At 47.7% G+C, this 25,866-nt stretch overlaps 3 protein-coding genes across 10 annotated transcripts in view; 2 read left to right on the top strand and 1 right to left on the bottom strand.

The window, feature by feature from the left end:
- SCARB2 (scavenger receptor class B member 2) overlaps positions 1-573 on the bottom strand; it is a 101,704-nt gene extending 101,131 nt beyond the window's left edge. The window contains exon 1 of one of the 2 annotated variants that reach the window (XR_013622533.1): positions 90-281. Coding sequence is in view for 1 of the 2 variants with exons in the window: in XM_078772745.1 (XP_078628871.1) it covers positions 90-203 (114 nt within the window). In the remaining variant the exon portion in view is untranslated. Of the gene's footprint in view, positions 1-89 lie in introns of both variants that reach the window. The other variant, XM_078772745.1, reaches the window with a different exon arrangement.
- LOC137421476 (putative 2-ketogluconate reductase) overlaps positions 1-25,866 on the top strand; it is a 73,021-nt gene that overhangs the window by 389 nt on the left and 46,766 nt on the right. For 3 of the 7 annotated variants that reach the window (XM_078772748.1, XM_078772749.1, XM_078772746.1), the window contains exon 2: positions 19,309-19,368. The exons of 1 other annotated variant lie outside the window; for it this stretch is intronic. The gene's annotated coding sequence lies outside the window, so the exon portion shown is untranslated. Of the gene's footprint in view, positions 1-19,152; positions 19,369-25,866 lie in introns of those variants that run through there. 3 more of the 7 variants (XM_078772750.1, XM_078772747.1, XM_078772751.1) reach the window with 3 other exon arrangements.
- LOC144890857 (uncharacterized) lies at positions 216-11,756 on the top strand. The gene is made up of 2 exons (XM_078772744.1): positions 216-566; positions 9,572-11,756. Exon 2 carries the CDS (start codon positions 9,590-9,592, stop codon positions 11,192-11,194), a length of 1,605 nt encoding a protein of 534 aa, XP_078628870.1. The 5' UTR covers positions 216-566; positions 9,572-9,589; the 3' UTR covers positions 11,195-11,756.

Below are 25,866 nucleotides of genomic sequence, written 5' to 3' on the forward strand. Positions count from 1 at the left end.
ATGTCTTTGCGATATCGACTCCTGTAGGTAATTCATGTGAGACGTAGATCAGTGCAAAATCAGGACAAGTAGGGTAAATGTGAGCATACCTGGGACATTATGGAGCGAAGTACCTGGTGAAACACGCCAAGTCCCAGCAGCAACACCGCCGCGATTACGAGCAGCAGGGAAGCTGTCGCACAGAGAATGAGAGCGCGACGCATGGAGGAGCAGACACGGACAGAGTGCAAAGAACGAGGGACGGAGAGTCGTGTGGCGGTGTAAAGTGCAAAGAAGAAGAAGAAGAACTGAACCCGAAACACGGCACTGCTCCGCCTGTACGAGCAGAGGCACTGTACGTACGAGACGAGGGCGTGCACTGTACGAGCAGAGGCACTGTACGTACGAGACGAGGACGTGCACTGCACGAGCCGAGGACACGCACTGTACGAACGGTGGACGCGCACTGTACTGTACTGTACGGCACCGTATAGGCCTACGAACGGAGGACGCGCACGACACGAACAACTCGAGTCGAGGACGCGCACGCACCACGAGGGAAACACTCTCAGCCTCTCACGCGATCAGTGAGTCAGTCTGTGACTCTGTGCGGGCACTTGGGGATTTGATTTCGAAATAATATTATTGCTTAACTTTAACGAGTTTTAAAAAGATTGAAGCACAGATTTAGAAATATGATGATCTATCGATAATGGAACATCACTCGGTAGAGCACAAACCTCCATCATGCTGATTAGTTCACATTTTGAATCCCACTGATAGGTCGGATCTGGATTCGGACCTGAACCAAAATCTCATCTGCTTGTTCTTGTCACCGACCCATCGAATCCACCAAGTTTTGTCATAATCCGTGAACAGCTTTTTGAAATATCATGCTATATATCGTGTTTAGCCCCATCTTTCAATGGTGAAGAATCACTTAAATTATCTGATCCGGATCTGGATCTTCACCAAAATCGAATAATTTCATCCTTGTCACACACCCAACCTGTCCACCAAATTTCGTCCGAATCCGTCCACAGTTCTTTGAGATATCCTTTTTGCAAATAGACAAACAGACAAGAAGGTGCCAGGCAGGAGCTTGACAGGTATGATGTAAATCAAAAGTTTTAGCTCTTCCACGAGCCTCGATGTTTAGTCCAAGCCATTTAGCATTTGACGGGGAAAAAACTGCAACACTACCGATCTCATTAGTATTGATTACCCTCAAGGTACCTTTATAACATACTAAAAGTATAAAGGTCTAAAAATATGGGGTGACTCTCAAATAATGCAATCAAGTTTTCTCCATTTAGCCCCATGTTAAAAGACGTACATATGCCGCATGCTATGATTATTGTCGCTCTCTGAACTTCTATTGCTTATTTTATACACTGGACCTAATCACTAGCACGATATAATAAATAAAGGATATCATACTGTACAATATTGTATATATAAGTGAAGTTTTTACTGTTTTAGTGTCTTATTTAACCACACCCCGTTTTACAAAGACTGCTCACTCCACAGCAAGCGACGGTACATCATTATTTGTTTGTGAACCATATATATTGTTGCGGATATGAGGACTGTATATATTTTTTTGATTGTGTTGTATTGTGGTAAATTGGTGTGAATTATTATTATTGTTGTTATTGTTATTCTGTGCCTCCTGCCTCCGGAGCTGTGTAAAGATCAAAAGGGCGTTCCATAATTAGTCCACAAGCATACACGTCAGCCAATCATAGAATATCCATGTTCGATAGTTATATCTTATTCTGTGTTTTAGGATAAGGCTGTGTCTCCCATTAATAGAAATACTCCATTGCACCAGTGAAAGAGATAGATTCCCTTCATTCCCACTCCCAAAACTTCCATTCCCAAAACCTCCCTTCCAATTGCCTTCCGCATTTTGGGCGGTTTTCTTCAACCACCATTGGCCACGAGGCAGGGTTGGGGAAGAAAGGCGTGTCTCCACCTCGTCATAGAGGGGAGGAGTGAGCCAGCCCCACTCGACCAACCATGAGCCAGGGGTTTGGCTAGAGAGGGCGGAGGAAGAGCGATCGGGGAGGTTCGCAAAGGTTGAGGGGCGGGGGCCTATATAACCCAAGGCAGGGCGTGTCCAAGGGGAGATGCGCTTTTACAGAGGAGAGCAGAAGACAGAAAGGCCTTGAGTTGGACTAAGCAAGAGAGGAAGTTGTTGGCCTGGGTGGGACTAAGGAAGAGGGAGAAAGAGTCCTGAAGCTTGTGAGGGAAGGAGAGAGAACCCGTCACACCAACCTCCACCAAGGCTCCACCAAGCTCCGTGTTGGCTCCACCAAGCGTTCACCTCCACCAAGCTCCGCGTTGGCTCCACCAAGCGTTCACCTCCACCAAGGCTCCACCAAGCTCCGTGTTGGCTCCACCAAGCGTTCACCTCCACCAAGCTCCGCGTTGGCTCCACCAAGCGTTCACCTCCACCAAGGCTCCACCAAGCTCCGCGTTGGCTCCACCAAGCGTTCACCTCCAGCCATCCACCTCCTGCCATTCCTGTCATTCCCCGCGTGAGTCAGTGTCTTTGTTTGTTCTGTCCTGGGAATAAGTTAAGTCTGTATAACTATAAGCTAGTATTTGCACTGTGTCACCTGCGTCTTATGTGTTGTAAATAAACCTTGATTGCTCCTTTTTGCTTATGTGTGTAAATAGTAAATAAATTCAGTAGTATTTCCAACCTTTTTGTCTTCTTCTTCTTCTTCACATCCGTGTCGCCTTTGTCTTTTCCCTATTGACTAGCTGTAGCGCGATTCGGCCAACGTCTGGGTGAATCGGGTGAGTCGGGGATCCTGTTAGGTCGCGGTAATACACCACCGCTCGGTCAATATAACATCTGTCCGCGACCTGTAACAATTGGTGTCTGGGAGTGAGATTCGGGGCCCGAACCAAATTTTTAAAACATCTAAAAAAAAAAATTTGGTCAAAATTTGGAGCGGACGAAATTTGTTTTGTTTTAAAGCAAAACCCGAATTTTGAAATCGCACCATGGCTGGTCAAGGCGACGGGATGCCGGTGGGAGAGCTAGAGGAGGGGTTAGGAGTAACCCAGGATCAAATGGAGGGGAGCAATGAGGAGGCGGTTGAGGGAGTATCAGGTGCGCAAAATGGCGTCCTCGTGCACGTGGGTGTAGCGGCACCAAATTTTGCCACGCCCGTGACCGTAGCAGCACCGCCGTTGGATTTGGACCTCTTTATGATACAAATAAGGGCGCTCATGGTCCAGACAAGTGAAGACCTGAGGAACGACTTGGGGAACCGGATGGATGCCCAGGGTGAGCGAATGGGACAAATGGGAAACCAAATGGGGGTAATGAGGGACAAAGCGAGGGGTACCGGTGAGGGGTTAGACAAGAAATTTGGGAAGTTAGACAATAATTTTGAGGAGTTAGACAAGAAATTTGGGAAGTTAGACAATAATTTTGAGGGGTTAGACAACGGGATAAAAGAGGTGAGACATGGGTTAACGGGGGTGGAAAATAGAATGGCTGCCCAGGAGAATCAGATAGAGGGGATGAAAAATGGGTTAATGGGGCTAGAAAATAGGATGGAGGACAAATTGCAGGAAATAGGGGAACAATCTACCAGGGAAATCAAACGAATGGGAAACCAGATAGAGGAGGTGCAAATCGGGTTAGAAAGTAAACTGGATGCTCAGAGGGATGAATTGGGACAGATGAGGGTGGCATCTACAAAAGAGATGGGGGAGATGAAAGAGGAGATACGACGAGGTGTGGGTGAGGAGGTTTCGGGGCTACGCGAGGAGGTAAAGCGAGGTGAGAAGCGTATGGAGAAAGAGGTGAGAAATAATACGGCAAAGTTACAAGGGGGCATAGAGGATCTGACGGAGGAGGTGGAACAGCTGACGGAGGGACAAAAAGAACTAGTGGAGCAGGTTCAAAAGAACACTGCGGTACTAGGAGGGTTAAAGGCGACACAAAAAGAAATTAAAAACGAATTAATAGCGACACAGAGGCAATGTCAGATGGTACGTGAGGAACTGACAATGAGGGTGGACGAGGTGACAGAGATAATGGAGACAAAGGACCGGCAGGTGAGGAGGCACATAGAGACGGTCACGGTAGCCTTAGAGGACGAACTTGAAGAGACGCACCGAGAAATAAAAGAGGTTAAACAAAAATTTGAGGAAGTGGAAGAAGAGGTGAGTGAAATTAAGAAGAGACGGACAGAAACTAAAAGAGAAATCCAGGAGGAGGTGATGGAATATGTGCAAGGTCGGTGCTCAACTCATAATGTGATGCTCACTAACCAAATAAAGAGTTTGCAGGTGGCAAAAGAGGTGTGGAGACAAGGTGCCAAGGTGAGGGGCGATATAATCGGAAATGTACATGATGTGAGGAAAGCTTCAGTCGGCTTGGGGATTGGTTTGGATCCGGGTGTTCGTGAAAGGCCGTTGGTGAAGTGTGCGACAGGTCTGGTGTGCGAAAAAAGAGGTGTGCGAGAATGTCCGACCATGGGGTGTGTGAGAAAAAAGTGCATGCCGAGGAGTGAGTGTGCCGTCAAGAGTGAGTCAGTCGTAGCGCGTGTGCGAGGGGGTACAAGGAAGCGCGGTGTGGTAAGTGTTACGGAGGAAATAATGAAAGAGTGTGCGCAAGAGTGTGCGCGAGAAAGGTGTGTAACGGACGGGTGCATGAGGAAAGAGTGTGCCGTCGAGAGTAAGGGTGAGTGCGCTGTCAAGAATGGAGGTGGAAGTAGTGAGAGTGACACGGAGCGTGAGTTGATTGTGACAGGTGAGCGAGGATGTACACCTGGAATGGAAGGATGCACACCTGGAATGGTAGAGCGTGAGTGGGAATGCACGCTGGAATTGGTAGTGAGGCACGTGGTTGGGTGTGCGAGTGAAAGCACACCTGTGATTGTCACAGAGGAGGTGACCGAGAAAGGGGCGCGAAGAGGTGTGTTGGTGAGGTGTGCGAGCGACGAATGTGTGCCAAGGTGTTCGGTGGTCAGGTGTGTGACCAAGTCGGTGAGCGGAGTGAGTGTACCGAGGTGTGTAAGGGAAGGTACGAGGAGCATGGGACCAGCTGGAGGTGTGAGCAAGAAAGGGGTAGCGTATGCATGTAAGCCTGCAGGTGAAGCATCGACGGTAACCAGGTTAGAACTAGAAGTTAGAACGACTTATAGCCGAATCGGGCCCTCGGTGCGCGCCGGGCAGCTTCGCGTGCCGCGAGAACCAGCGGGGATCCGAGCCACGGCGGGTTCGAAAGGACCGCCGTGCGCGATCCACGCTGGGCCTCGCGTGGAACGGCCGCGTCCGGGCTCCACTAGGCGGAGCGGGCAGCCCGATAGGAAGGGTCGTCATGGCGACCACTTGCTATTGAGACGTGCCGGCAGGTCGAGATCGGGACATTGGATGGCTCCACGCCGAGGTGGTGCGTGGGATCTCGGCCCGGGTAAGCCTCTGTCCCTGCCCCGAATGCGGGACGTATCCAGCCGCTGGCACAAAAGAACCCGCGTTCATTGCTCGGCTGTACGAAGCCGAGCTTTAGAAGGGAATTGGCGCACCGAGAGGATGTAATAAGTAGACGAATTATGATAGTGATGGTGATAGTGATTTGATACGAAATTTAGAAAAGTGAATAGAATTAGCGGTAAATGGCAAATTTTTGATTGTTGGATTTGGACGAACAAAATTTATAGTGAGAGACCCCCGATGTGGTGGGATGGCAAATCCACCATCCCTCACAGAGTGGGGCAAATGCGCTATAGATTATGGGGTTGATGGCAGTGAAAACTAGCCCGGGTGGGTTAGGATATATCGTGTGTAGGGATCTAGCGAAGATGACATTAGGTAACGTTAAGTTTAGTTAGTGACTGATACCTGTAGTGGGGGACGCAGGTAGATTAGAGTGGATTATAATGACGAGGGAGCGCAATAGTTTAAAGGGACGACTGGGAAGCGCAAGTTTCAGAGGGGAGTAGTTAGCTGAGATGATGCCGTGTGTTTGAAGATTGAACAGGTGTGATTGCACAGGTGTGCAACTGAACAGGTGTATGGAGCAGTGTATGAGTGAGTGATGGTGATGTGTGTTGTGTTGACCAACTGGTCCAGGAAGAGGAGGAGGGTGCAGGTGGCACCAGGTATGATTGCACAGGTGTGCAACGACAGGTGAATGAAGGACAGGTGTATGGAATAAATGGTATGGAGTATTGGAATGGATGGTCGTGGAGTGAGTATGGTGGAAATGGTGGAGTGGAGTGGATGGTGCGAAGGTGTGAATGGGGGGAGAGTGGACCCCCATCACGGATACCCGGGGCGGGTAGTGTAAGTGTTAGGTAGAGGGTATAGGTAAATTGTGGTTGGATATTGGCATCTGTGGTGCGGGTGAAAGAATGGTATTTGGATGGGTGCATTAGTGTCGTGGAAATGGCTGGGCGTGTAGCCTGTTAGTGTGTGTAGTTGGTTTGGGCACTCCACCACTGTGAGGATGTCGGCCAGGTGAGGCCGCAGGTGGGCTCTGGGAGCCGGTAGTAGTTGTTGTGGATGGGGCCCGAGGATCCGGAGGACGGACCCGGGTAGCCCAGTGCCAGAGGGCACCAAGGGGTGACAGAGCCAGGAGAGGGCCTTCCCCAGTTAGTTAGGTTAGGGTGAGGAGCTAGGTAAGCTCGGGTGGCAACTGCAGTGGTGGAGGTGTGCAGGTGGGTAGACCTACTGGGAGAGCTACACGTCGCAGCCTAGAAATTGTGCGAAGGCACCGGGAGATGAATCGGGGGAGTGAGACCCCAAATTGAGAAGCACCACAGTTTGGTCAATGGGAATTGGTTTTTAGAACCCATAGTGTAAGTGGCCAATGGATTGGCAGGGAAAGGCCCCGGGTAGTGTAAAGTGTGTTAATGTCATTTAGAAAGTAGTTAGGATGAAGTCTCCTCGCACCATCTGCATCCACTCACCTGAGGTGACAGGTACTCCGCACCATGCCATGTTTAATTATTTTTACTGTGCAAATGTTTGGATTGTGAGACGCATCATGACGTGGGTGTGACATTGTGCTTTGATGTTCCATCTCTGCCTCCTTATGAGGATTGATGATGAATTTGGTGATGGCAAATTTTGAAGTAGAGGGATTGTGGAGACGAATTTGGTATAGGGGAAATATGGGGAAGCCGTGACAGTAGTGACGAATTTGTAAATGTGTAGATTTTTGTACATATGGGGTAAGGGCAAGGGTAGGGTAGGTGACAGGGGGGTGACGTACGGTAGGGACGAGCTTTCTCACTTCGCCCTCCGTACGCATTTCGCCTTGCATTGCCTTATTGATGTGTACCCTTGTGACCTTACCCCTCGCTCATTTGTCTTTCCCCTTTTGTCTCCCACATGACCTGTGCACCACTGGGTGCCGAGGGGAGCGTGCGTGGGTCGGCCATTGTGCGCCCGAAATTCCCAGAACCAGCTGTCTGCATCGATGCACCACATTATGGACCACATGTCTGTGGCCGAGCACCACCTATGGACCCCATGGGTTGGGGCATGGCCCCTCTGCTGGAACCGGCCATGAGGGCCCGAAATCTTGCTGGCGGACCTTGGCCACAGGGCACCGATGCCCCACAGGTGAACCACACGTAGTCGGCCCCTGTGGGCCATAAATAAAATAAAAACGGACACGTTAGGTGCATTCTTTTATTGCAAATAGGCCGCCAGCAAGGGAAGATGACAACACCAGGAAAATAATAATAACCAGCAGAGGGAGCCGAAGAGCAAGAGATCACCTGCAGGGTTAGGGGTTGTTGGTTTATTTTTATTGATGAACAATGGTGACTGCACCGATTGGTGCTTGAGGGTGCTTGTATTGGTGCGTTTTTGGGTGCTTTAATGGTGCGTCGATGCAGAGCAGACTGTCTCCCCCCCAGAAAGAACAATTACAGGTCCTGGGTTAGTTTTGTAAATAAAAATAGCGTCATTGTAAATAATGCTTCCCACCGTCAGTGTATAGTTTGAAGACCATTCCGCAATTCGGTTAACTGTGGGCGTAAGTCTGTTAGGCAGGGTGCAATGGAGCAGCGGGACACATTTATTTATGTCGCACTCAGGGTCAGGTTAAAAGTAGAGGGAACTACACCTACGTGTCACACTAAAAGTAAAAGTTGTAGGCCCGGGACGTGCCTAAGAGGAGGAGGGTGCAGTGTTGCGGATATGAGGACTGTATATATTTTTTTGATTGTGTTGTATTGTGGTAAATTGGTGTGAATTATTATTATTGTTGTTATTGTTATTCTGTGCCTCCTGCCTCCGGAGCTGTGTAAAGATCAAAAGGGCGTTCCATAATTAGTCCACAAGCATACACGTCAGCCAATCATAGAATATCCATGTTCGATAGTTATATCTTATTCTGTGTTTTAGGATAAGGCTGTGTCTCCCATTTATAGAAATACTCCATTGCACCAGTGAAAGAGATAGATTCCCTTCATTCCCACTCCCAAAACTTCCATTCCCATTCCCAAAACCTCCCTTCCAATTGCCTTCCGCATTTTGGGCGGTTTTCTTCAACCACCATTGGCCACGAGGCAGGGTTGGGGAAGAAAGGCGTGTCTCCACCTCGTCATAGAGGGGAGGAGTGAGCCAGCCCCACTCGACCAACCATGAGCCAGGGGTTTGGCTAGAGAGGGCGGAGGAAGAGCGATCGGGGAGGTTCGCAAAGGTTGAGGGGCGGGGGCCTATATAACCCAAGGCAGGGCGTGTCCAAGGGGAGATGCGCTTTTACAGAGGAGAGCAGAAGACAGAAAGGCCTTGAGTTGGACTAAGCAAGAGAGGAAGTTGTTGGCCTGGGTGGGACTAAGGAAGAGGGAGAAAGAGTCCTGAAGCTTGTGAGGGAAGGAGAGAGAACCCGTCACACCAACCTCCACCAAGGCTCCACCAAGCTCCGTGTTGGCTCCACCAAGCGTTCACCTCCACCAAGCTCCGCGTTGGCTCCACCAAGCGTTCACCTCCACCAAGGCTCCACCAAGCTCCGTGTTGGCTCCACCAAGCGTTCACCTCCACCAAGCTCCGCGTTGGCTCCACCAAGCGTTCACCTCCACCAAGGCTCCACCAAGCTCCGCGTTGGCTCCACCAAGCGTTCACCTCCAGCCATCCACCTCCTGCCATTCCTGTCATTCCCCGCGTGAGTCAGTGTCTTTGTTTGTTCTGTCCTGGGAATAAGTTAAGTCTGTATAACTATAAGCTAGTATTTGCACTGTGTCACCTGCGTCTTATGTGTTGTAAATAAACCTTGATTGCTCCTTTTTGCTTATGTGTGTAAATAGTAAATAAATTCAGTAGTATTTCCAACCTTTTTGTCTTCTTCTTCTTCTGCACATCCGTGTCGCCTTTGTCTTTTCCCTATTGACTAGCTGTAGCGCGATTCGGCCAACGTCTGGGTGAATCGGGTGAGTCGGGGATCCTGTTAGGTCGCGGTAATACACCACCGCTCGGTCAATATAACATCTGTCCGCGACCTGTAACAATATCTTAGTTTTTAATCCCATCAATGACATGTATTTAGTATGTTTAGGTCTATTGGCAATAACATACAGTAATAGTATATTCAACTTTTCTATATTTGCAGGTAATCCAACCCTGAAGAATGGCGGCCAATTCGTGTGTGTTCTGCAATGAATCCACCAACAACGATAATCCAGTAGTGACACTTCGTGAAAAGGGAAGTCGGACTATTAATGTTGTTAGTGACCAGCGCAGTGACCCAATACAGACTGTTCCAGGTCAAGTTGTTCATCAAGAATGCCGACGTGTATACTGCAATCCAATAAAGGTAGCACAGAGTATCAGAGATACACACAGACCAGGCCCAAGTGTATCGCTCCGATCAGCAGAGGAAGCCTTCAACTTCAAAGCAGATTGCCTCTTCTGTGGTACAAAGGTGAACTTTGATAACAGGAAACAACAAGGAGATGTCCACTCTATCACATTTACAGAATGTAAAGATAGTCTTCTGCAAAAGTGCTCAACAAGGAACGATGCATGGGCCGATACTGTTCGGGCTCGACTGCTCATTGTGTGTGACCTTCCAGCGGCAGATGCCGTGTATCACCAGGTATGCAGTTCAAATTTCCGGACAGGGAAACTGATCCCTCTGAATTTTGTACATAATGAAACAGTACAGAAGAAACAGAAATTGGGTAGACGATACAAATCACCACACGAAGGCGGTCGTCCTGCTCTGGATGACAGATGTCAGGCATTTATAAAGGTGACTGAATTCCTTGAGGAAAATGACGACGAACAAAACACAATCTCTGATCTGGTGGACAAAATGGCCGAGTATCTTGCTGACTCAAATGCCGAGTCCTATTCTCAAAGATATATGAAAGACAGACTGATTGAACACTTTGGCGACAGAGTCATTGTCACAACAGTTAATGGCAAATCGAATGTTGCAACGATGAGGCAAACAGCTGACAGTGTACTTTTGGAGTTTCATGCAAACCAGTCTAAGGATCCTATGATTCAGAAGAAAATAATCCTGGAAGCTGCCGCTAAATTCATACTGGATGACATAAAGCAAGTGGAAACAGGGAATGAAACATACCCAACATCGGAAGACTTTGAGTTCAAAGACGCCAGCCTCGACTTTCTTCCTGATACTCTGAAGATTTTTCTTGGAAAGATCTTGAAGGCAAAAGATGTAGAGCTGAAGATAGCTTCAATTGGTCAGGCTATAATGCAAGCTGCACGACCACGTGTCCTGATTGCTCCACTGCAAATTGCACTAGGGGTGCAGCTGCAGCACCATTTCGCCTCTCGTTTCCTTATTGATTCACTGCATGCACATGGGTACTGCAGCTCATACAAGGAAGTCACACGTTTCAACCAAAATGCAGCTGTATACCAGGGTACGGACATACCCAACCACAGGGGAGAATTTGTTCAATATGCAGCTGACAACGTCGACCACAACATTAGAACCTTAGACGGACACAACACCTTCCATGGCATGGGGATAATAGCCATGATTACCCCTGGAACAACACAAGGACATCCGATTCCTAGAGCTCAGGTCACTGCCAGCGACATAGAAACAACTGGAAGAATCACAGCAGTCGGGATATCGGGAGTCGGGATATCACAGCAGTCGGGAATGCGAGATATCACAGCAGACGGGTGTATCTGCAAATACAGCAGTGGAAAGGAAACAACAGCCTACAACCAGTGGATTGGGGCTGGAGAATGAGCGACGGCAATCTTGTTCCTGTTATGACCGACCTCCCTCCAGCACCTCAGGATTTGTTGAATGTTATCCGGTGCAACTGTTCGACCGATTGTGGTTCCGCACGGTGTACATGCCGCAAGAACAACTTGGAGTGTTCTCCTGCTTGTGGTCAGTGCCGTGGATCTGGCTGCACCAACTCCGTCCTGGACAGTTTCAGCGACGACGATGACGAGGAAAATGATGATTAGGTAGTGGACTGTTGTTATAGACTGTTACATGCAGCTGAATTAGTTAATTGTGGCCTTTATTTTTTACTTTTAAGCGAATCCTTGACTTCCGACAGTATTTTATGAGTCAGTATTATTAGTTTCTCTATATGTGATTTTATTATGAGTTTGTGATTTTAATCACCAAAATGTGCCATAATTCTGAAACAGTCATGACAAGTGATTCATGTATTTGCATATCAGTGATCAGTATTTAGCTATTGGGAATTTTGTTTACGTGCTTATTTTTTTGTTCCGTACGGGCCGTACTGGGGCTGTAACATGCTGTAATTCCCGATATTAAAAGTATAATTATATACCATGTGCTCGGAATGTATCGCAAAATGTGAACAAATCCTACCGCAAAAGGATGAAAAGGGGGGTCCATGTACCAGTGATTTTGACAGACACCCCATATTTTTAGAGCTTTAGACTTTTGATATGTTATCTGGTATATATTACTGCATACAATTTCGCACTGATATGTAGTGTTGCAGTTTTTTCCTATCTGGCCCCATATTTGGGCTAAATGGCTTGGACTATTGTAGACAAAAAAAAAAAGAAAAAAAAAAAAGAACCTTGACCTTTGACCTTGCCATATATACTAAAATAACAATGACATTCCAAAACATCTTCCCTTTGACAGTATTTTGCCGACCACCGCGTCTCGCTACACCAAATATTAAGCGCGATGGAGCCCAAAATGTGTTTCATGCAAATGACAAACAAGATGTCATGCAGAGCACGATACTTGCATAATGCACCCCTCCCCAAAATGAAAAGTTGCCATGGATACATCAAATTGTCCATTTCATGAAAATTAAAATTGATGATCTTAATCAAAGCTTGGGTCAATCTGATGAAAATTGATGATTTTTTTGATGAAAATTGATGATTTTAGAAGTTCCACCTTGAGTCGACCTTTGACCTTTTGACCCCAAAAATAGTTGGTTTTACAATTCGGTGATGCACTATGCAATTGCTCTTTAATTTTCAGATTAATTGGATGAAAATTAACGATTGGTCAGGTGAAAATGGATGATTTTAGAAGTTTGACCTCGAGTTGACCTTTGACCTTTAAAATCGTTGGTTTCCCAATGCAATGAGGCACTATGCAATTGCTCTTTAATTATCAAGTCAATCAGATAAAAAATGACGATTTTTGAGATGAAAATTGATGATTTTAGAAGTTTGACCTTAGTTGACCTTTGACCTTTCAAATCGTTGGTTTCCCAATTCAGTGAGGCATTGTCCAATTGCTATTTAATTTTAAAGTCAATCGGATGAAAATTGATGATTTTTCAGATGAAATGGATTATTTTGGAAGTTTACCCTTGAGTTGACCTTTGACCTTTTCACCTCAAAAATGGTTGGTTTCCCTATTTAGTGACTCACTCTGAAAATGCTGTTCAATTTTCAAGTTAATCGGATGGAAAATGTCAATTTTAGAAATTTGACCTCAAGATTACCTTTGACCATTGACCTCAAAATCAATAGGCTTCTTTCTTATGGCCTATACCATCTGGTGAAGCTTCGTGAAGATCGGTTTAAAATTGTGATCTGTTGGTGATAGACAAACAGACAGAGTACAACGCACAAGACCAACCAATATATTTGAAAAATCTTTGATTTTGCAAGTAACAAACATACAAACATACACACGAGACAGACCTACTATGACGAAAAATTTGAATTTTCATCATAACAAATAGATAAACATAGAGGGATGGAAACATAACCTCAATCAACCATCGGTGGCAGATGTAATTAATGCATCTGCATCGTCTGGATAAATTATAGAAGTGCAGCACAGTTGACTAACTTTAGGTCAGGATGAACAAACAAGCATACGTAAAACTAGCATACTTGGGTCAAAGGTCAGCCATGTCAAAGGGAAACCGCCCATGTTGAAACAGCTTTCACGTGTTACACAAGTGCACAGCTTCCTCCTTGCCTGCTCACGGAGCGTTGATGGATGAGACGGCCCTCTTGGTGTTTTCCATTAATTTTGTGTGACACATCCCCAATGTGATGATATGTTTCTTGCTCGCTTTCCTTAAGTTGAGATCACCAGATGTTACTGCCCACATGGCTTGTAATAGTGGGGGTGCAGTGGGGTGCCTGGACCATCAGTCATTTCAGGTTGCTGCAAAAGTTTACTTTTTGGTATCATCTTAAAAGTTGGGATCTGAATAACAATTTTGGTCCGATAGGACAACGATCCCCCATTGGGGCACTTTGGGGAACTTGGTGGCATGGGGGGTGCCTGAAACCACCGTGAGAGGAATGTGAAAAGTACAAACTGTTCTAACAGACATGACGCTTAGAATTGAGGCCAAACAGTTCAATCTTGGTTTCATCAGAATCTTGTTTCTCAGTCTGAGAGTCCTTCAGGTGCTTTTTTGCAAACTCCAAGCGGGCTTTCATGTGTCTTTCACTGAGGAGAGGCTTCCGTCTGGCCACTCTGCCATAAAGCCCAGATCGGTGGAGTGTTGCAGTGATGGTTGTCCTTCTGGAAGTTTCTCCCATTTCCTCACAAGATCTCTGTAGCTCAGCCAGAGTGACCATCGGGTTCTTGGTCACCTCTCTTACCAAGGCACTTCTCCCCCGATTTCTCAGTTTGGCCGGGCGGCCAGCTGTAGGAAGAGTCCTGGTTGTTCCAAACTTTTTCCATTTAAGAATTATGGAGGCCACTGTGCTCTTGGGAACCTTCAATGCAGCAGAGATTTTTTGTAGGCTTCCCCAGATCTGTGCCTCGACACAATCCTGTCTCTGAGCTCTACAGGCAGTTCCTTCGACCTCATGGCTTGGTTTTTGCTCTGATATGCATTGTGTTACGTGTTCCTCTACGATCTCCTGGTCTCGGTACACCTTCGAACCCCGAGAGGAGCCACGGCAGAAAAACATGTTACTGTGTGTTAGAAATCAATAGTGAAACCACACCAATGATTATAAATGAACAACTAATATACTGAAAATCACACAGGAATAACGGTACAACAAATGGCAATTAAGAGTGCACTCTATATACCATCAATAAAGTCAGATCACTCACTGCTCCCAGCGAGTGAAAAGGACACTCCTCAATGTCTCTATAACCTTTTCCAAGGCGAATGTGATTCGCTCCAGTGGTCGCTTGAACGATATCCAGTCGAAGCCCGAATCTCGCTCTCCAGTCGATATTCGAATCGCGTACAGTTGACAATGGTGATCGCCCTGCCGAAACTGTACAACGGCGCCCTTCAGAGGGGCACCTTCACCGCCCACTCAGCGAACCGCAATGTAATTGGAGACGAAGCGGTCGCACACACACATCCCCGACAAACGGTAGGATGTTGGGGTGAAGATGACGCGAGGCAAAACCTTTGTAGGTGTCCGAAGCGCGGGGTTCAAAATGGCCGACGGCTCTTACTTGAGCCGATGCGACTAGGCGAGGATTTGTCGAAATCTCAGCGCCCAAAATCTGACTGCGCAGATTTTCCACTCCAGCGATAATTCCTATCGCCGGATGTCCCTTCAAGGAGCTCAAAATTCCCTCGCGACTTTCGGTAGACCAGGCTCGCTATGGAGCCTTGACGTCACGCGTCTTTTCTCCAACTTTGCTCGCGCCGCCTCTTCCTCTTCACCTCCTCGTCTTCCGGTTCGGTTTCCTGTATCATTTTAAGTTAACCTTTTTAACTTTTAATAACTGTTCATAAACAATAAACCTTTGGAAGACAATAATAGTGCATAGAATCAGAAATCTTTCAAGTGGAGGAAAACCACAACAGCGGAAGTGACGAATCCGTAACAATTGTCAGCTGTGAGACCTTATATAGTGTTACGGATTCGCCACTTCCGTCGTTGTGGTTTTCATCCACTGTAAGCATTTTTGGTTCCATGTACTATTCTTGGTATAGTTTGAGTGAAATGGAGATAACTGTTTTCAAAAGGTGAAAAATGAGTGTTTTAAAAGAAACCGGAAACCGGATCGGGAGAACCCGGAAGAAGAGGAGGAGGAAGCGAAAAGCGGAGCAAGGGAGGTCGGGAGAAGACAAGCCGAGCTGCTTTGAGGTCTTGAGCAGACGCTGGCGAACGTGGGTCACGAGCGAACTTTGGTTTTCCCGAGAAAGGGATTCCTGTGACAGAGTTGTGATCGCTGTGACAGATAAACCTGCGTGACGGGTTTTGCGGTTGATTCCGTAGAGAATCGTTGTTGGAGAGCAGGTACGCCTCCATTACGGGCCCGCCCGCCATTTCGCCTCGCTCCCGCCATTTCGCATCGCTCCAGCTTTTTCACCTCGCTCCAGCCATTTCACTGCACCCAGCCTTTAGCCTGGTTTGCGTGTGTAACGTGGATTTCGATTGGGAATTTGCGGTCCTCCATTTGGGAGCCGTTGAACGTTCATACCCGAAGGTGTGATTTCCCAGTCGCCTTTTGGGTGCACCTTTGCGCCTCTTCAGCAGCGTTGACTGTCAGCCGACGTGGATTCTGGTCTCGATATGGCCTGTTTCTTGTGATCACAGGAGCGTGGATCGACTTTGGCCTGGTGCCGGGACAGAGACTTTGGGGAATGTTCTTTCACTCACGTGGAGCACAGTGAGTTATTGAGTAAGAAACTGATGGTACCATCATAGGAATTATATGGTATTTTGGTTGTGCAATTGAAAGTATATTGTACTTGTGCTGTTATTCTTGTGTGACATTAATACAATACTTGTTTTTTGGTAACAATTGGTTGGTGTGGTTTCACCATTGGTCATTGACACACATAATAACACATCTTTCTGCCGTGACTCCTTTCGGGGCTTGGAGGTACACCGTGACCGGGGTTTGGGGAGGAGCACGTAACAATAGACAGGTGTGTGCCTTTCCAAATCGTGTCCAATCAATTGAATTTACCACAAGTGGACTCCAATCAAGGTGTAGAAACATCTCAAAGATGATCAAGAGAAATGGGAGGCACCCGAGCTAAATTTCAAATGTCATAGCAAAGGGTATGAATACTTATGTCAATGTGATATTTCAGTTTTTTCTTTTTAATAAATTTGCAAAACTTTCTAAAATCCTGTTTTCTGTTTGTCATTATGGGGTAATGAGTGTAGATTGATGAGGGAAAAAATGAATTTAAACAATTTCAGCATGAGGCTGCAACAACAAAATGTGAAAAAAGTGAAGGGGTCTGAACACTTTCTGAATGCACTGTAAGTATTCAGTCCCCTGAGTAAATACTTCGTAGAAACAAACGCCTTTGGCACTGATAACCTCGAGTCTTCTTGGGTATGTCTGTATCAGATTTGCACACCTGGATTTGGGAGAGCATCTTCCATTCATCCTTGCAGATTTGCTCAAGCTTTGTCAACTTGTATGGAGAGCATCGGTGAAGTTTGTTCTATGTGTTTTATGCCTTTCCCACCCCCCTCCCCCGCCTTCCCATGCCTCCTCCTCCCAAGCCCTGTCCCTCCCACAGATCTCCCGTTGTCCCTGTTCTCTGCTGTTGTACTTGTGTGCTTCCCTCTCTCTCCCCATCTTGTCTCCCGCTCCCTTTATTGTATGTTTTGTGTGCCTGTTTGTCCTTTTTTGTGATTGATGTTAGCTCTTTCACGAGCCTCGATCTTGTATACAAAAAAAACAAAAAAAACATTAATGAGGAATTTTCAAAGTGGGCCTCTCCTCCCGTACTAACACATTTGCTTAAACACCTCCCTGTTCCTTCGTTTCCTGCTCTCCTGGCTGTCAATCACCTATTTTTATGTTCCTGCTAATAGAACCACAGGTCCTGAAGCTCAACTGGATCAAGAGCAACATTCACTCAAAACACCTGCAGATCCCCTTAGACCACGATTTGTAGGTCATCTCTTCGCGATTCTCGAAGAGATAAACTTGTAAAATGGGTCGTGATGTCCATCTGTCCGTTAACTTTTTGCTATTTTTGCTACTCCTCCCTTGTCACTTGGGCCGATTCTTCTGCAATTTGGCAAATAAATACAGGACAATATCCCACACAATCTCTCAGGCTCAAGCCTGAAACTTCGGATCCCTACTTATCCCTTATTTACCAACCAATTGCTCTGAAACCCGATACAGCCATTCTACTCGATGGTCCGCAAGGTTGCCCAGTCTTAGATGTTTCGATTTTGCATCAGGCAACCCCAGAGGATCAGGGGAGTCACCCCAAAACAGCAGTTGTCTGAACTACAACCTCAAGAGATGACTGTCAACCCCCTCGGAGATATTTGTTTTGGTGCATCATGGATGATGAAGGTTAAGGTTAACAAGGGGGTTAACGAGGGGAGATGCAGAAAATATGGCAAAATGGAGAAGATTGTCATGGGGACCGCAAGGCTAAACCCCGCTCTGGCAGGGAAAATGGCCTGAAACTGCATGTTGTTGTTTGTTGTTTGTGGATGATGAAGGTTGTGGTCTAGTTTCATCGAAATCGTGTGTGTAGTTTTGGAGAAGAGAGCAAATACCTATTTTGAGCGCATATTTTGATGCGGTCAATACACCTTCGTTAGGCATCACATATGAAGCTTGTGGCCAAATTTCATCAAAATCGTGTGTTTGGTTTAAGCGATAATGACTGAAGTGTTTGCAGACTCACTCACTCATTCACTCACTGACCTATGGACTTGTGGGATCATATAAGTTCACCAGACTAAAGTACAAATGACCTAATAAATGGGGAGTTAGAAAGAGGCGCCCTCTGTAAAACTTATGTGGACCCTACCACTGTACATATGGATTATGGACCCTACCACTGTAGATGTGGACCCTACCACTGTACATATGGACCCTACCACTGTAGATTTGGACTCTACCACTGTACATATGGACCCTACCACTGTACATATGGACCCTAACACTGTAGATTTGGACCCTACCACTGTACATATGGACCCTAACACTGTAGATTTGGACCCTACCACTGTACATATGTACCCTACCACTGTACTTATGGACCTTACCACTGTAGATTTGGACCCTACCACTGTACATATGGACCCTACCACTGTGATTTTTTTTGGGGGGGGGGAGGGAGAAGGATATGCAAGTTACTGGATCTTGAAGAATTAGGATGAAAAGTAGAAGTGATAATTAAAGTATGAAATGCACGTTTCAATAATATTACGAGTGTACATAAGGGGATGCACTTAATTGGTTGTCGTAACCGTTTGAATCCGACTACGGCGGTCATTTTCACCAACTTAACGAGAAGGGCCTCTCTTAATGGATTAGTGCAATTGCCAAGCAGCTTGCAAAGCAGTTCATACGGAACGACTGGCTTGGAAAGCGATAACAAGCTGCTTGCTAACGGAACACACGCTCGCTCCAATTTGGAAGAACAAACTTGCTGCCAATTTCAGGCTGAAATTTAGAAATTCACTTCGGAACTAATGAAGAAAACCCCCAAATAATTGATCGTAAAAATAAGCATTAACGACTCCAAAATATCATTAAAATCATAAAATGCCTTTAAAAATCAAATAAATGAAGAAAATAATTAACAAAACATTTCCTGTAAAACTTTCAAAGTTTCCCCGCTGTCAGAAGTAGCCCCCCCTCGACGGTTCCCGTGATTAATTTCATTAATCCTCTTTTGGACTTGATTAATTGATGCAACAATAAAATTTGTATAAAAAGTAAGAGAAAAAGGGGTCGCTGTGGTTCGGGTCGTATGCAATTATATATTTATGTACTTCCGTTGAGAAAGGGAGGATGGGGGTGGGGATGGGGGTGGCGGGTTCAGGCAGTGGGCGGTGCCATGACTCATGGCGGTACATTACGTACCGCTACATTGTGTGTTGTGCTTGCATTAAAAACTCCGCGTCGTTTAAGGAACGTTGATATTGGTTCGATTTGTGTGTCGATTGAACATCCCCATTTAGCGTTAAGCTGCATCTGCATGGAGGAGTGAAGGTCGATCACATTGAACCCATCGTCCGAACGTAAGGAACATTTCACGTGCACATCCGGGTTCATCTCTGATCTTTTTCTGTTGCCAATCCCACATCTGATTGCTCTAATACCACTTGTGCTTGCTCTTGCCAATCCCACGTGTGCTTGCTCTTTCTAATCCTACGTGTGCTTGCTCTTGCCAATTCCAAGTCTGTTTGCTCTTGCCAATCACACGTCTCTTTGCTCTTGCCAATCTCACGTCTGATTCCTCTTGCCAATCCCACGTCTGGTTGCTCTTTCCAATCCCACGTCTGATTGCTCTTGCCAATTCCAAGTCTGTTTGCTCTTGCCAATTCCAAGTCTGTTTGCTCTTTCCAATCCCACGTCTGATTCCTCTTGCCAATCCCACGTCTGCTTGCTCTTGCCAATCCCACGTCTGATTCCTCTCGCCAATCCCACGTCTGCTTGCTCTTGCCAATCCCAAGTCTGTTTGCTCTTGCCAATTCCAAGTCTGTTTGCTCTTGCCAATCCCACGTCTGATTCCTCTCGCCAATCCCACGTCTGCTTGCTCTTGCCAATCCCAAGTCTGCTTGCTCTTGCCAATCCCACGTCTGATTCCTCTTGCCAATTCCAAGTCTGTTTGCTCTTGCCAATTCCAAGTCTGTTTGCTCTTTCCAATCCCACGTCTGATTCCTCTTGCCAATCCCACGTCTGATTCCTCTCGCCAATCCCACGTCTGCTTGCTCTTGCCAATCCCACGTCTGCTTGCTCTTGCCAATCCCACGTCTGCTTGCTCTTGCCAATCCCACGTCTGCTTGCTCTTGCCAATGCCACGTCTGCTTGCTCTTGCCAATGCCACGTCTGCTTGCTCTTGCCAATGCCACGTCTGCTTGATCTTGCCAATCCCACGTCTGCTTGCTCTTGCCAATGCCACGTGTGCTTGCTCTTGCCAATGCCACGTGTGCTTGCTCTTGCCAATGCCACGTGTGCTTGCTCTTGCCAATGCCACGTGTGCTTGCTCTTGCCAATGCCACGTGGGCTTGCTCTTGCCAATGCCACGTCTGCTTGCTCTTGCCAATCCCACGTCTGCTGGCTCTTGCCAATCCCACGTCTGCTGGCTCTTGCCAATGCCACGTCTGCTGGCTCTTGCCAATGCCACGTCTGCTGGCTCTTGCCAATGCCACGTCTGCTTGCTCTTGCCAATGCCACGTCTGCTTGCTCTTGCCAATGCCACGTCTGCTTGCTCTTGCCAATGCCACGTCTGCTTGCTCTTGCCAATCACACGTCTGATTGCTCTTGCCAAACCCACGTGTGCTTGCTCGTTCTAATCCCACGTGTGCTTGCTCGTTCTAATCCCACGTGTGCTTGCTCGTTCTAATCCCACGTGTGCTTGCTCGTTCTAATCCCACGTGTGCTTCCTCTTGCCAATCCCACGTCTGCTTGTTCTTGCCAATCACACGACGGTTTGCTCTTGCCAATCCCACGTCTGCTTGCTCTTGCCAATGCCACGTCTGCTTGCTCTTGCCAATGCCACGTCTGCTTGCTCTTGCCAATGCCACGTCTGCTTGCTCTTGCCAATGCCACGTCTGCTTGCTCTTGCCAATGCCACGTCTGCTTGCTCTTGCCAATGCCACGTCTGCTTGCTCTTGCCAATGCCACGTCTGCTTGCTCTTGCCAAACCCACGTGTGCTTCCTCTTGCCAATTCCACGTCTGATTGCTCTTTCTAATCCCACGTCTCTTTGCTCTTGCCACTCCAACGTCTGCTTGCTCTTGCCAATTCCACGTCTGTTTGCTCTTGCCAATCACGTCTGTTTGCTCTTGCCAATCCCAAGTCTGTTTGCTCTTGCCAATCCCAAGTCTGTTTGCTCTTGCCAATCCCACGTCTGTTTGCTCTTGCCAATCCCACGTCTGTTTGCTCTTGCCAATCCCACGTCTGTTTGCTCTTGCCAATCCCACGTCTGTTTGCTCTTGCCAATCCCACGTCTGTTTGCTCTTGCCAATCCCACGTCTGTTTGCTCTTGCCAATCCCACGTCTGTTTGCTCTTGCCAATCCCACGTCTGTTTGCTCTTGCCAATCCCACGTCTGTTTGCTCTTGCCAATCCCACGTCTGTTTGCTCTAGCCAATCCCACGTCTGTTTGCTCTAGCCAATCCCACGTCTGTTTGCTCTAGCCAATCCCACGTCTGTTTGCTCTAGCCAATCCCACGTCTGTTTGCTCTTGCCAATCCCACGTCTGTTTGCTCTTGCCAATCCCACGTCTGTTTGCTCTTGCCAATCCCACGTCTGTTTGCTCTTGCCAATCCCACGTCTGTTTGCTCTTGCCAATCCCACGTCTGTTTGCTCTTGCCAATCCCACGTCTGTTTGCTCTTGCCAATCCCACGTCTGTTTGCTCTTGCCAATCCCACGTCTGTTTGCTCTTGCCAATCCCACGTCTGTTTGCTCTTGCCAATCCCACGTCTGTTTGCTCTTGCCAATCCCACGTCTGTTTGCTCTTGCCAATCCCACGTCTGTTTGCTCTTGCCAATCCCACGTCTGTTTGCTCTTGCCAATCCCACGTCTGTTTGCTCTTGCCAATCTCACGTCTGTTTGCTCTTGCCAATCTCACGTCTGTTTGCTCTTGCCAATCTCACGTCTGTTTGCTCTTGCCAATTCCAAGTCTGTTTGCTCTTGCCAATCCCACGTCTGTTTGCTCTTGCCAATTCCAAGTCTGTTTGCTCTTGCCAATCCCACGTCTGTTTGCTCTTGCCAATCCCACGTCTGTTTGCTCTTGCCAATCCCACGTCTGTTTGCTCTTGCCAATCCCACGTCTGTTTGCTCTTGCCAATCCCACGTCTGTTTGCTCTTGCCAATCCCACGTCTGTTTGCTCTTTCCAATCCCACGTCTGATTGCTCTTGCCAATCCCACGTCTGTTTGCTCTTGCCAATTCCAAGTCTGTTTGCTCTTGCCAATCTCACGTCTGATTCCTCTTGCCAATCCCACGTCTGTTTGCTCTTTCCAATCCCACGTCTGTTTGCTCTTTCCAATCCCACGTCTGTTTGCTCTTTCCAATCCCACGTCTGTTTGCTCTTTCCAATCCCACGTCTGTTTGCTCTTTCCAATCCCACGTCTGTTTGCTCTTTCCAATCCCACGTCTGGTTGCTCTTGCCAATCCCACGTCTGCTTGCTCTTGCCAATGCCACGTCTGCTTGTTCTTGCCAATGCCAAGTCTGCTTGTTCTTGCCAATGCCACGTCTGCTTGTTCTTGCCAATGCCACGTCTGCTTGTTCTTGCCAAGCACACGTCTGATTGCTTTTGCCAAACCCACGTGTGCTTGCTCGTTCTAATCCCACGTGTGCTTCCTCTTGCCAATTCCATGTCTCTTTGCTCTTGCCACTCCAACGTCTGCTTGCTCTTGCCAATTCCAAGTCTGTTTGCTCTTTCCAATTGTTACGTGGTCCTCCCGGTAACTACCTGGTCTCGGTGACCCCCGGACCGTGGGAGGCACCCCGCCAGAAAGATATATGATTTATACGCTTTCGTAACGCAATCAATATGAATTCCAGTCAATAAGAAACCCCACACCAAGGATCCAGAGTAATCAATAATATATTCCCCCAAGGAATCAACAATCAACAACCATCAACAATCCACAATCAACAATCAATCACCAATATGAGTAAGATGGCCATCTTATATATGTGTGTCCCCTTTCCCCACTCCCGACCCCTTGGGTACTCACGACCCCTTTGGTCTCTGTCCCTCACAATGTCTCTGGGCCCCTCCTGACCAAGATGATGGTCGGCTTCTCCGCACACGGGCGGCTGAACGAACCCCTGGCTGACGTGCTCCCAAACGTGCACGTCACGTACCGGGAACAACGGTTGCAGCGCGCACCTCCTTGCCAAGCAAAGCGGGCAAAGCAACGCGCGGCTTGTCCAGCGCGCGAGGCCCAAGGTGCGACCCGTACGCGTCCTTGTAGACGGTGAGGCGAACTGTGTAGGACGCTTGGTTCCGTGCACGAACCCACGGCAACTTGATGTGTCAAGGGGTAATTCCTTTCACCAGATGGGTTTCCCAACGCAGCGTCAGACGCTGCTCGATATCGATACCCTCGCCTCGGAGCTCGGCGAGGAAGAAGAAGAAGATCGTCGCTTCTCCAGGACCTCGTGTCTTTTTCCTTCCGTTTCCGGTCTCCTTTTTCCCAGAAGGGCTCCTGACCCTTTAATCACAACAACCTTTAATCGACTACACATTGCTGACTACACATCGACTACACACACTACAATCGCAAAGACCTGAATAGTAATTCACATGAATTCGTAACACAATCCCACGTCTCTTTGCTCTTGCCAATCTCACGTCTGATTCCTCTTGCCAATCCCCCGTCTGATTCTGCTTGCCCATCCCACGTCTGTTTGCTCTTTCCAATCCCACGTCTGTTTGCTCTTTCCAATCCCACGTCTGTTTGCTCTTTCCAATCCCACGTCTGTTTGCTCTTTCCAATCCCACGTCTGTTTGCTCTTTCCAATACCACGTCTGTTTGCTCTTTCCAATCCCACGTCTGTTTGCTCTTTCCAATCCCACGTCTGGTTGCTCTTGCCAATCCCACGTCTGGTTGCTCCTGCCAAATCCCACGTCTGGTTGCTCCTGCCAATCCCACGTCTGGTTGCTCCTGCCAATCCCACGTCTGGCTGCTCCTGCCAATCCCACGTCTGGCTGCTCCTGCCAATCCCACGTCTGGCTGCTCCTGCCAATCCCACGTCTGGCTGCTCCTGCCAATCCCACGTCTGGCTGCTCCTGCCAATCCCACGTCTGGCTGCTCCTGCCAATCCCACGTCGGGCTGCTCCTGCCAATCCCACGTCGGGCTGCTCCTGCCAATCCCACGTCGGGTTGCTCCTGCCAATCCCACGTCTGTTTGCTCTTGCCAATCCCACGTCTGTTTGCTCTTGCCAATCCCACGTCTGTTTGCTCTTGCCAATCCCACGTCTGTTTGCTCTTGCCAATCCCACGTCTGTTTGCTCTTGCCGCATGTGTCCACTGTCAGTGTGTCTGCCTCACAGCTGTTTGTTTTGCTTTTCCATGAGCGTACACATCTATTAAAAAGACGAGCGTGACTTGGTGCGAATTAATTATATTAAGTATTTAATGTACAAGATCGAGGCTTGTGTCAGAGCTAACATTAATGACAAAAAAAAAACGGACACATAAGACAAAATAAAGGGAGCGGGAGACAATATAGGGAGAGAGCGGGAAGCACACAAGTGCAACAGTAGAGAACAGGGACATTGGCAGATCTGTGGGAGGGAGAGGGCTTGGAGGGAGGAGGCTTGGGAAGGGGGAAGGGGGATGGGGAGTGCGAGAGGAAAAAAACACATGCGCACAGCGAGGACTTCCAGGAAAGAAGTCGCTATTTCAGAAAAGTGGATCTGGGGTGTATTAACGGGGGTATAAAAGATGAAGGTTTTGGATGGGGGAAGATAGGAGATGATGGTGAACAGCTGTTTTAAAGACCTGGAGGGAGGAGTGGGATTGAAGAGAGTGAGGGAGTTTGTTCCAGAGGCAGGAGAAAAGAGGAATGAAAGAGTGAAGGTGAGCAGAGAGTCTTGATTTTGGCAGTTTCACCAGAAGAGGGTTGCTGGCAGATCTTGTGTGACCTGTAGGAGTATTTAGGGGACAGGGCTGGGGGGGCTAGGCCAGAGACTAGTCAGTAGAAGACAGAAAGACCACCAGCCTGCCTGCAGTGAGTGAGTGAAAGGCCCTCAGAGTTAGCTTCATCACGGGAGATTCCAATGATTCTGAAAGCTTTGGTTTCAACAGCATGAAGCCGAGCTTCGTGTGAGGCAGGAGCACCAGCTCAGAGGGGAGAGCAGTATTCCATTGAGCTGTAGATAGATGAAAGCCTTGTATGTGGTGAGGAGCTCAGGTGTGCCAATGAAGGACTTCGCATGACGGAGGATGCCCAGTCGGCGACTGGCATTGGAGGCCAGCTTGGAAATGTGGTTTTCCCAGGAAAGATCATGGCAGACTGTCAGACCCAAGAGCTTGAGTGACAGAACTTCTTGGAGAGGATTGTTGAGAAAGTAGATGGGAGGGTTGTCCAGACGGTCTTTTAGGAGAGACATAGTAAGAGTGTGAGATTTGTCAGGATTGAAAGACATGTTCCACTTGTTTGACCAGTCTGATTTTGTCCAGGTCTGCAGAGAATGAGGAGGCTGATGAGATATCATATGATGATATGATGAGATATGATAGTGAGGAGGCTGATGGGATATGACAAAAATCCATTCAGTGCCACACGTTGACTATGACCAGAGAGGGAGTCCGCAAACCATGCGTGGAGATTTCCATGGATACCATAGGAGGAGAGTTTGGTGAGCAGAGCGGGGTGCCGGGCCGTATCGAAGGCACATGATATGTCAAGGGAGACAGTTATAATTTCCTGTTTGACATTGAGGACCACTACCCATTGTTGAGACAGCAGAAGCAGCATGTCCAGAGTCGAGACCTGGTCTGAATCCAAATTGATGACGAGTTCAAGCCATTGGAGAAGAGGAAGGATTTGATA

Source organism: Myxine glutinosa, chromosome 2, assembly GCF_964187855.1.
Source record: "Myxine glutinosa chromosome 2, kmMyxGlut1.1, whole genome shotgun sequence".
Classification (NCBI taxonomy): Eukaryota; Metazoa; Chordata; class Myxini; order Myxiniformes; family Myxinidae; genus Myxine; species Myxine glutinosa.

Excerpts from the sequence above, each read along its gene's own strand:
- LOC144890857 (XM_078772744.1), top strand. The coding sequence starts at position 9,590 with ATGGCGGCCAATTCGTGTGTGTTCTGCAATGAATCCACCAACAACGAT.